Here is a 12,378-nt window from a genome sequence, read left to right on the forward strand (position 1 = left end):
TCATTATGCCTCACAGATTATACGTTGGGGTGTTTGCTTTCCATTTTATGGGAAATTCCATTGTCATGGTACTCCAGGGCCTTCAAAAGTGTAATAGGTGGTTGAGAAATGAGATGCGTCATTTTTGCTTGTAGAACATCTGAAGGTACTACTTCAATGTTGGTGCTCTGCATGTGGCCAGGCTGTGTAAAAGTCTCACACATGTGGTATCAAGATACTCGGGAAGAGTAGTAGAATGTATTTTGGGGTGTAATTTGTTGTATGCATATGCTGTGTGTGAGAAATAACCTGATAATTTGACAATTTTGTAAAAAAAATAATAATAATAATTGTGGGAAAAAATGACAACTTAAAAAAACTCACCATGCTACTTACTTAATACCTTGGAATGTCTACTTTATAAAAAGGGGTCATTTGGGGTGTATTTGTACATTCCTGACTTGTTAGTGTCTCAAGAAATGAGATACACCTGATGTACTGAAGGCCTGATCAGATGTGATCAATTTTCAGTGATTGGCACCATAGTTTGTAGACTCTATAACTTTCACAAAGACCAAATAATATTCACTAATGCGGGTTATTTTTACCAAAGATAAGTAGCACTATAAATTTTGGCCAAAATTTCTGAAGAAAAATTACTAATTAGAAAAAATGTATGACATAAACAAAGAAAAATACATTTTTTTCACAAAATTTACATTTTATTTTATTTATAGCACAAAGAATAAAAAAAACCACTAGTGATTAAATACCACTAAAAGAAACCTCTATTTGTGTGGAAAAAAAGAGGCAAGTTTCATATGGGTACAGTGTTGCATGACTGAGTAATTGTCATTCAAACTGTGAGAGCGCTGAAAGCTGAAAATTGGTCTGGTCAGGAAGGGGGTGTAAGTGCACTGTATTGAGGTGGTTAAAAATAAAAAAAAAACTCATTGAAAAATTACATTTTTCACAAACTTTTTTTCATTGATATATGTCCCCCAGGGCAGGACCCCTATAACCATTGTATGCCCAATTACTTGCATATACGCCTTCAAAATTGACTTTTTTGATTTTTGATGTTCGGGTCCCATTAACTTTAATGGGGTTCGTTATTCGGATTCGAACTTTTGCGGTGTTTGGAAGTTCTGGTGCGAACCGAACAGCGGTCTATTCAGCCCATCCCTACTCATCACTCAGACTTCATTTTAAATTTCAAATAAAAAACTGAAACCAAAACTAATAAGAAATTTAAAAGGATTTGGGATCCATTTATTGCCTATCGACCATTGCCTAATAGACTTATAATCTCCTAATTTAACATAAACTAATAGTGAAAAGCATATTAACGAAGCTTTTAGGTGCTCACTCTTTTCTAACACCTGCCCATTAGGTTCCCCCCTCATTTTATCCATTTCTCTCGCAATACTCATGTTCTTTAACTACCTGGTTCTGTTCCCATGATGTTCATTTGCCTACCAAACTACGCTCTGTGACATTATGCAATGGCATTATACTGGGGCTATAACGTTTGTGATGCTTAAAGTGTATCTCCACTTTTGATTAGAAAAAACTATTTCCTCTAGGTGATCTATGTACATTACAGGGATTTTAGCAAATTTTGTTGCAGATTCCTACCTGTTTCTGCTATGAAGAAAAAGTAATTGTTCTTCTAAGGCCGCGTACACACGGGCGGATTGTCTGCCCAACTTAGTCCGCTGAACCGTGTTTCAGCGGACAATCCGCTCGTGTGTGGGCTTCAGCGGACTTTTTCAGCGGACAGTCTGACGGACTTTGTCTTTCGGAATTTCCGTAATTTTGTCCATCCAAACTTGGTTTTGTCCGTCCAAACTTGGTTTCAGCGGACAGTCCGCTCGTGTGTAGGCAAGTTGGACGGACTAAGTATGGTGCATGCTCAGAAAGGATTTACACGGCCGAAGGTTGCATTGCAGTGTATTGGACGTCGTTTTTCTAGTCCCGTCGTACGTGCTGTACACGTCATCGCGCAAGTTTTCAGCGGACTGTCTGTTCATCGTGTGTGGTCAAGTCCGTTCATTCAAAATTTGGACGGACTGTCTGTCGGATTGTCTGACGAACTTAGTTGGGCAGACAATCCGCCCGTGTGTACGCGGCCTATGTCTTTTGAATACTGAATCTGAATGAGTTCCATTTTCATTATTTTTCATCTGATGCACATGTTCTAATTAGGAGAGTAGCAGGGTCTGCCTTCCTTTAGAAGTGATTAACACTTTAGGACCATCTCACCAAAATTACATTTTAGTGCAGACTTCGGGGAAAAGCAATCAGCCAATTACACAAGCAGGAAATGATATCTCTAATGCCTTGTACACACGGTCGGACATTCCGACAACAAAGTCCTTCGGATTTTTTTCCGACGGATGTTGGCCCGAACTTGTCTTGCATACACACGGTCTCACAAAGTTGTCAGAAAATCCGATCGTTCAGAACGCAATGCCGTATAACATGTACGACGGGACTATAAAGAGGGCAGTAGCTAATAGCTTTCATCTCTTAGCCCTTGTACACACAGTCGGACATAAAGACGGAAAATGTCCGATCGGACTGTGTTGTCGGATAATCCGACCGTGTGTGGGCTCCATCGGACTGTTTCCATCGAAATATCCGACCGACAAAGTTTTAGAGCCGGGACAATCGTTTGTAGAGAATTCCGAATGTTTGTAGAGAATTCCGATCGGACAAAGTGCCATGCATGCTCAGATCAAATTCCTAGACCAAAGCTACTGGCTACTAGCCTGAACGTAGTCCCGTCGTAACTAAATAACGTCATCACGTTCTGAACAATTGGATTTTCCGACAACTTTGTCTGACCGTGTGTATGCAACACCAGTTTTGGACAAAATCCGTCGGACAAAATCCGACGGATTTGGTTGTCGGAATGTCCGACCATGTGTATAAGGGCTTAGTCTATTATGAGCATGCGTGGCACTTTGTCTGTCGGAATTGTCTACACACGATCGGAATTTAAACTGATTTTTTTGTCGGAAAATTTTAGATTCAGCTTGCAAACTTTGTGCGTCGGAAAATCCGATGGAAAAAGTCCAATGGAGCCCACACACGATCAGATTTTCCGACAACATGATCCGATCGCACTTTTTCCGTCGGAAAATCCGACCGTGTGTTTGGGGCATAAGGTTGGTGTATGGAACAACTCCAGATTGCCATTTTGCATTGAATTTTACATAAAATTAAAGCGGCTGCAGATTGGAAAGGAAAAGCAATTTTTAATAACATTCATTTACAATATGGCTTTTCTAGCAAACATATATACTATAATATTGTTTTTTTTGTGGAGTCAACTGTTAACCTTATGAAGTTTGGGACTAGTTATGTTTATATTGTATGCTGCTAAACTTCAAACCTAAAAATACCAATAAAAATATTAAGCAAGAAAAAAAAATGACTAAGCCTCTGCAGTCTGGCAGCACATTATAACAGCCTGCCAAAGCCTGTAATGAAGCACAATGCAGCTGCAGCTCCAGTCCCATGTCCCAAAAGATGCAAAGTAGGACTGAGAAAACACATGTAAAAAAGAAAAGCGTGGCGCTCACAGCTATAACTAATATAAACTACTAAGTGTGCCCTTTAGGTTCATATGCACTGCTATAGGATGTAAGAGAAATAGCAGTCTGCATCAGTAACAGAGTGCACCAGCCATCCTCGCTGTCGCTGCACTCAGCATTCCCCTCCTTCCCTCTCCCAGAGTCCTTTGCCCTAAACACATGACGTCAGAATAGCACTGACATTGCAAAGCAGTTGCTTCTCACTGTATTTCACAGGCTGTGCCATCTATCCCTGGATCCCTACAGGATGGGAGCCCCAGAACATTGTCGCTGTGACTACAGCCTTCTGTTATTGCTGCTTGTCATTGTGTCTGCAGTCAGTGCAGGGGATCTCTTTGATGCCCAGCTGGGAGACATCACCTCCTGCAGCCAGCAGTGTCAGTTCACCTTCAAGCACAAAAGCTCCAATGAAGTAAGTAACCTCAAATCCAAGCTGTGTGTGTGTGTGTGTGTGTGTGTGTTTGTGTCAATAAATTGGATCCGGTAATGTAATATGTATGCCTATATTTGCCTACAAAGATGTCACCCGGCATCCATGTTACTGCATCCTGCGTATATGATGCTTTCACGGCCCAACATCTGCTGATTTTATCATGACATCTGGGACATGTCATTTTAAGATTGCGATTAGCATGACGGTCATCGGTATGTGACATTGTTTAAAGTAATTAGCAGGTGCAGCCGAAGACAAAAACATTGGATGTTGGAAAAGGTGGATGATGCATACTGCTTTTTTTGTGCTATTGTCATAGCACTGAATTAAGCCAAATAGCTTCCTTTCTTTGCTGTTGCTTCTCTTCTCTTGGTGGGTGTGTAATTGCACATCCCTAGAGTGAATGTCACAGCAATCTCTCACTAGAGGAAACTGTTGGTGTAATATACACGCCTAAAGAAATCCAACCTTGCTGCATGCAATGTGTATCTCCATCATAAATATAACTGTATTATTGTAGTAGATTATTTGTTAAAAAAATAATGGATGCAAAAGATACAGTATGTACATTTTTCCAATTATTATAAACTGTAGCTTTATGATCCTGAATAATTACACAGCTAGAATATATATATCCCAGTGTAACTGCTTTTTAATCATTTGTTTTCTATTCCTGATAAAAAAAAAAAAATATATATATATATATATATATATACCTAATATGAGCTTTGCTTCTAATTTATTTATGTGGATTCCTGGCTTAAGGTGTTGTGCACTCATCAAGAACGTTGTGTACTAAAACAGATTGCTTTAGGCCAAGATAAATGAACCTGTTTAGGTAACCAGCTCAGCATGTGAAATCTTATATTTATTGCAACGTCATGTCACATTATTATTTATATATATTTATTATATACAGTGCCTTGAAAAAGTATTCATACCCATTGAAATGTTCCACATTTTTTCATGTTAGAACCAAAAAAAAAATGTATATTATTGGAACTTTATTTACATAATTGTGACGTGGAAGGAAAATGATAAATGGCTTCAAAATTGTTTTACAAATAAATATCTGAAAAGTGTGGCATGCATTTGTTTGCAGCCCCCTTTACTCTGATACTCCTAACTAAAATCTAGTGGAACCAATTGCCTTCAGAAATCACCTAATTAATAAATAGAGTCCACCTGTGTGTAATTTAATTTCAGTATAAATACTGCTTTTCTGTGAAGCCCTTAGAGGTTTGTTAGACCTTAGAGAACAAACAGCATTGTGAAGGCCAAGGAACATACCAGACAGGTCGGGGATAAAGTTGTGGAGAAATTTAAAGCAGGGTTAGGTTATAAAAAAAATCCCAAGCTTTGAACATCTCACAGAGCACTGTTCAATCCATCATCCAAAATTGGAAAGAGTATGGCACAACTGCAAACCTACCAAGACATGGCCATCCACCTACACTGACAGGCTGGGCAATCACAAATACTGTAGACTTGAGAAACTTAACATTAATAAATCACTGGGACCAGATGGCTTACAACCGAAGGTCCTTAAAGAACTCAGTCAAGTGATTGCCGGACCATTGTTAATAATTTTTACAAACAGTCTATTGACTGGAATGGTACCAGCTGATTGAAGAAAAGCCAATGTAGCACCAATATTTAATAAAGGGCCAAGACATATCCCTGGGAACTATAGACCAGTTAGGCTAATATCAATAGATTGCAAGCTCTTGGAGGGTATGATAAGGGACTATATACAAGATTTTAGTAATAAAAATGTTATTATTAGCAGTAATTAGCATGGATTCATGTAGAATAGTTCTTGCCAAACCAACCTAATAACTTTCTATGAGGAGGTAAGCTGCCATCTAGATAAAGGAAAGCCTGTAGGTGTGGTGTATCTTGATTTTGCAAAGGCATTCGATACAGTTCTCCATAAATGTTTACTGTACAAACTAAGGTCCGTCAGCATGGACCAAAGGGTGAGTACATAGATTGAAAACTGACTACGGGGGCGAGTCCAGAGGGTGGTGATAAATGGGGAGTACTCTGTGGGAGAATCTGTCCACAGGACAACTATTAGTCGTGCACTCCACAAATCTGGCCTTTATGTGAATGGCAAAAAAAAGCCATTGTTGAAAGAAAGCGATAAGAAGTCCCATTTGCAGATTGCGAGAAGCTATGTAGGGGACCCTGCAAATATGTGGAAGAAGGTGCCCTGCTCAGATAAGTCCAAATTTAAAGTTTTTGGCCTAAAAGCAAAACGCTATGTGTGGCAGAAAACTAACACTGCACATCACCGTAAACACACCATCCCCATTGTGAAACATGGTGGTGGCAGCATCATGTTCTGGGATGCTTTTCTTCAGCAGGGACAACGAAGCTGGTAAGAGTTGATGGGAAGATGGATAAAGCCAAATACAGTGCAATCTTAGACGAAAACCTCTTAGAGTCTGCAAAAAGACTTGAGACCCGGGTGGAGTTTCACCTTTCAGCAGAACTTAGACCCTAAACATACATCCAGAGCTACAATGGAATGGTTTACATCAAAGCATATTCATGTGTTAGAATGGCCCAGTTAAAGCCCAGACCTAAATCCAAATGAGAATCTGTGGCAAGACTTGAAAATTGCTCTCTAGATGTGCAAAGTAGATAGAGACATCCACAAAAAGACTTGCAGCTGAAATTGCAGCGAAAGGTGGTTCGACATAGTATTGACTCGGGGGGGGGGGGGGGGGGGGGCTGAATACAAATGCAGGCCACACTTTTTACAGTTTTGGAGTTGGTCTGACCCAGTCATCTAGCTATTACAATTTGGCCTTTGTCAAAATCCCTCAATCCCTTATGCTTGTAATTTTTTTCTGATTTGAATACATCAATTTCAGGGACAACTTATTCACTTACTGCCTAATACATTCCACCCACTTGCAGGTGCCATTTTAACAGGATAATCAATGCATTTCACTTTGCCTGTCAGTGGTAGTAAAGTTATGGCCGATTGGTGTGTATGTATGTATTTGTATATATACTGTACAGGACGTCAAGATTGGGTCCTGGACGGGTGCACAGATATTTGGGTTATGGTACCTTTAAGGGAAGTGTGGTGTTATTCAGGGGGTCACAGAGGATAGGTGAGGAATTCCCGGGAATAGCCTTAGTCAGGAGAGGACTGACTCACAGTGCTCTCTGTGTTAATAGAGAGATATTTGGGACCTGGAATTTTGGAGGCTCTGAAGTGATATTCAGGTGGGAAAGAGCCTCCACCCGTGACTACAGGGGTTCCAGCAGACACAGTGTTAAGATCCTCCAGGAAGCAGCTCTTAAAAGACAGGAAGTAGTGCTAAGTGTGGTGGTGAGGAGGAGTTGGTGAATACACCTGTCTTGAAGAGTTGTTAGTCTGCTGGAGGCTGCTAAAAGAGATCCAACAAAGACTGTTAAACGCTTGGGACAAAGACCCATCCATGAACTGTATGTGCCTTTTTACTTTGTGCTGAAGATAAGCGGACTTTATTTTGTGCTTGTGTGCTGCTGGAAGCCTTAGTTTGATTTGCTTGCTGAAAATAAAAGCCTTTTTGTTAATGCTTAATGGAGATATATATATATACAAATAGCGGCCATAACTCTTGGCAGGGCAGCCTTAACTTTCGGGCTTACCAGTTACCTCCGCTTGGCTGGTTCTTCCATGTCTAGGGGTTCCCAGAGTTAGTACCCAACAACTTTGGACGCTGACACCATAAAAGTCCTTTGGAAAAGGTTTTTATTTTCAGGGGTAACATCCAACAACACAGTCTCGTATGGGAACAGAGGGCAAGGGTGAAGAAACTCAGGCACCTTCAACCGCTAATATCAGAAAGTCTCTAATACCACCCAGAGAGTAGCCACTCGCAGCTGGGCACTTCAAAGCTGAACAAATCTCTAGCCTGAGATTATGGCAGTCAGCACTTACACAAGCTGCGGTGCCCCTCCAAGCCAAGAGCACACCCGGATGCCTTGAATCCTCCCTCAGTTACTGCACCTCGGACTAGCCGGTTCCGAGACTCTGTAACAGACGGATCCCTACCCCAGACCAGGTGGGTCTATTGGGGTTAGCCAACCGAAGCATGTTGCGGAGCGACGAACGCTCCCGTGACCGGGACCCCTTGCGGGGCTACCCAGGTCCAGAATCAGGAGCAGACTGCTAAGGCCTCACAAACGAACCTAGAACACGTGACTTCAACATGTTAAGTACCCTTCCCCAGACTCCTCAGTGGGGCCCAGCACACCCACTGATTGGCTTCGGGAAAGCTGATACCTAAAACGTCCAACCAGGCCTGGTTCTGAGCCTGTCATGTGTACCTAACTGTACACATGACCAGGCAGAACTCTAACACAGCCCAGCCAAACTGATGTCAAAGGTAAACCTACACAATTAACCCTCAGAACCCCTATATATATATATATATATATATATATATATATATATATATATATATATATATATATATATATATATATATATATATATATATATGCCACACTTGAAAAAATCTTCCAGCTATATTTTTCAGCAATCCACAGCAAGTACTTCATACCAGCCTCCTGGTTCACTTTTGCATTGCCGCTGCTCTGGCCGAAAATATAGGTCCCTTTTTTGTCCTCCAGGCAGTACTCTCAACTGTTGTGCACACATGAGGTTCTGGCTGTTCCCTTACAGCTACAAATGTGTCAAACTATATGTTAGCTGAGCTTAATAGATAAAGTGAAGTTGTGTTCAGATCAATCAACAAATCAAGTGCTATCAAAAATCTTGTTTTTATTTTTTTATATTTTTTTTATATTTTTTTCGCACTTCGCCTAATGACAGTGTGATCACAAGCATAGTGAGCATGTCTGGTACAGGCATATGCTCTAAAAAAATGATGTTTAGAAATGTCTACATAGTGATGGGGTTATACTAATATGTGAAGCTGATGGCGCTCAAAGGGGCAACAGGCACACAGCCCAGAATTTTTCAGAGGCCATCCACTGCTGGTGGCTGTGTCCCTTTGTGGGATTGGATGGGGATGCCAAGGACAGAGCTGGAGCAGTGGCTTCAGGAGCAGCTTCAAGGTAAGTCCAGCCCACTTCCTGACCGGGGAAGTAAAAGGAAAGCCTGCACTGGACATGCCAGAGGAGAGAGGTACAGTGTTTTGCGGTGCCTGTTGTGTCTTATAACAGGGACATTGGTTAGCTATGAAAGGTGAGCTATGCCGAGGAAGAGGGGCAAGATCCAGGAGCTGTGTTGTACTGCCCTGTACATCCGCTGTGTGGGCAAAGTGGACTGTGCTGAGGTTTGATTTGCTGCTGGGAGAGGCTGTCTGCTGTTGAGAGAACCCTAGGGCCACATGGACCACGTGGTCAGGGAACTGTACTGCACTGCCTAGAGACTGCTGTGGCCATTCTGTCTTGTGCTATGTTGTACTGCCTGTCTTGGGACTTGACAGCTGAGATCCCGTGCTGGGAACATCTGTATCACTTGCTGCAGTTCTGTGCAGGTGAGACCGGAAATTTGAAACTGTAATCTGTGTCTTAATAGAGATTGAGTTGCTATTCAAGCTTGTTATGTGGTATGTTATATGGTGTCCCAGACTTCTGATGTGAAAAGCTGCATCTGCTCCTTATTCATCATGGAGGGAACTGCTAGACAGTGGGTTAAAGAAGTGGAAGACCTTTCACTGCCAACTGAGGATGGACTCCAGTGGCGAGAGGCCTCTTGGCTGCCAGTATTCTTTTCACAAGGTGTGTCTGTGACTTCAGGACAGTTCTGGGCAGGACAAAGGAACCCAAACAATCCAGTGGCATCTCTGGGGGGAACGCTACATATGACTTTTTGGATTGTGGTAGGAAATTGCAGTTACTTACATAAACATATGCAAGTACAAGAAGAACTAATATGTATGACTCAAGGCAATCCCAGAGTACAAAGCAGTTAGCCTCTCAATGCTGCTCTCTCATTCTACTCAAGAGAACATTAGCCTTCATGATTCACACTTCCAAACTGATACCTCTATTCCAGTTTAAACACTTCAAAGTCTGAGCCTCAAAGTGATCACAGTATTCTCTTCTAACAATGTTTTCATATTGCCCTTTTACGAGAAGGTCAATTGCATCTTTGTTCATGCATCATGTATAGCATTTCCTGAAATGTGATTCTGTGTGTACAAAAGAAAACTCCCTGCTGCTATATCTAAAGGCAGATTCCCACTATGTGTCGTGACCAGCGTTTTACTGCACTGTAAAACACTGGTCACCACTAGGACACACAGAAAACAATTGTTTTCTGTATGTCCTGTTCACATTGCAATACAGCTCAGAGCCGTCTTGCAGCAAGCATACTGCATTTTATAGCGCTGTACAAAATCACATGTAACTGTGCAGCAGTGCAGCATATTGTACAGTAACATAAATGAAGTGTTGCTTCTGTACACTTCAAATAAAGTTCAATGTAACAAAAAAAGTAGCTACCACAGTCAGAATGGGCAGAACCGCTGGGGTTTACTCTCTGGCAGCTGTCTATACAGTGTGAATGGATTCCTTCTATGTAATGTGTTACAATGTACAGTCTGCCTGAGTGTTCATTGCGGGAGAGGAGTCTGAGGAAATGCTCCATCCTGCTTACAGCAGCCTGGCATCATGCTTTCTGACTACACTGACACTGTTCTCGGAATTTTATAGGTAGGAAACTCCTAGCCTCATATTGATTAGTGGTTCCAAATGTGATAAGTACTGCAGTAGGGAACAGAAACAAAAGGATACACTCAGCATCTTTCCGCATAACTTCTGTTTATTCAGCGCATTTGACATTTTTTTTATACACATGATTATGTAGTTATCACATTAATATTACAATTGTACTTTTAAAAAGGGGCCTAACATAGGCAGGCTCATTTCTAATCCGGACTCTGAAGAATGCAAATACATAATCAAAACATTATTAGTTCTCTGTGCACAATGAGTGCAGTGTGCAATACATAGGCAAAGCATAAAAAATAGAACACATTTATATACAGAATGCGCAATTTATTTTAAAACACCTTTCACACAGAGGCACAACCATCTGATTGACAGAGAGGAACAGTTTATAATAACAGAATATATAAGGACATATGTATCAAGCAGTGAATGTAACAGTTACTGCTACAGTGAATTTATTTATTTAAACCGATTTTTAAATTTGGAAAGGTCCATTTTAGATCCTCTCTTACTGAGTTCCGATCAGTGCATGGAACCAAATTAATATTTTTTTACATTAGAAAGAGCATAGACATATTTAGTGAAGTTATGAATATAATACATGCAAAAAATCTCACAGCTGCCATATTCCATTTTATTTAAAATATTAAACTTGTTCTACACCAATCCCAATAGGATATAATCCTGGAGTGGTGCATGCCCCATAAACTGAACCATTGATCAAATCAAAAAGACTGAAAGCATGAGGGGGAAATAAAACAGCACTACAAACTAAACGTTATATATAGTTACAAAATATATTTTTGATTATTACAAAAAATATTTAAACACTTTATGCTCTTCCACCATTTGAAAAAAAGACAGCTCTGTGATTAAAAACCAATCACCAAAGAGATCCCCCATGCATTCATACCTCATCCTAACACTACCTGGTAGAGAAAGGTCTGTCCTAATAGTTCACAAAATGCCTTCACAAAGTCAGTTTAAACATCTGCAACACTGTATCAATGTGATATACTTTTATCTGTTTTGCAGCAGCAGCCAATCATGAATACCAAGTTCTGTACCTTATTTTCTAGTTGGCACCTGAAAAGTAACACTTTTGGTTCTTTTCTCTTTTGATATTTGATATGGGCATGTGGTGCAATAAAATGTATGGCCGACCATCCCTTCTGAATGAATTGTTATACTTGCAGAATTTCATACAATCTCATTCTGCTAGTATAACAGGTAGAAAGAAAGGTATCAAACTGTGACAAGATGATTGCTGCATATAATAACAGAGACTTATTTAAAGACCTGCTAAAAGGTTATCCCCAAAACAGTCACACAGTCAACTTACCATCTTCCAATTGTTTTGAATATGTAGGAATTACTTTTGAAATACATTTTAGTTACCCGGAATGTATACACACTGTCATAAAGTTCTCCAAAGCTGAACTGTAGGCAAATAGATAAATGCACATGTAAAATACATATCAGAGATCTTTTTTTTAGCTGGTAATAGATGGATCGAAAATTTGGCTGCCTCAGCAGGGACTGGTCAAATTTCGATCCATCTATGGGGTATAGCCAGCAGTACTGATCATTGATTGCAGGGAACTCTCCCACTGTCAACAATAACTCCCCAGGAGCGATTATATGGGGGAATCTGCA

General features: G+C 40.6%; 1 protein-coding gene across 1 annotated transcript in view; it reads left to right on the top strand.

The window, feature by feature from the left end:
* Positions 1–3,722: 3,722 nt before the first annotated feature.
* The window catches only part of TMEM59L (transmembrane protein 59 like), a 101,462-nt gene continuing 92,806 nt past the window's right edge, over positions 3,723–12,378 (top strand). Inside the window, exon 1 of the mRNA XM_077475935.1 lies at positions 3,723–3,993. Within this exon, the coding sequence (XP_077332061.1) occupies positions 3,829–3,993 (165 nt within the window). The 5' untranslated portion in view covers positions 3,723–3,828. The remainder of the gene's footprint in view (positions 3,994–12,378) is intronic.

The sequence above is a fragment of the Lithobates pipiens genome, unplaced genomic scaffold (genome assembly GCF_037356315.1).
Source record: "Lithobates pipiens isolate NorthernLeopardFrog02 unplaced genomic scaffold, aLitPip1_a1.2 Scaffold_13, whole genome shotgun sequence".
In the NCBI taxonomy this organism is placed as follows: domain Eukaryota; kingdom Metazoa; phylum Chordata; class Amphibia; order Anura; family Ranidae; genus Lithobates; species Lithobates pipiens.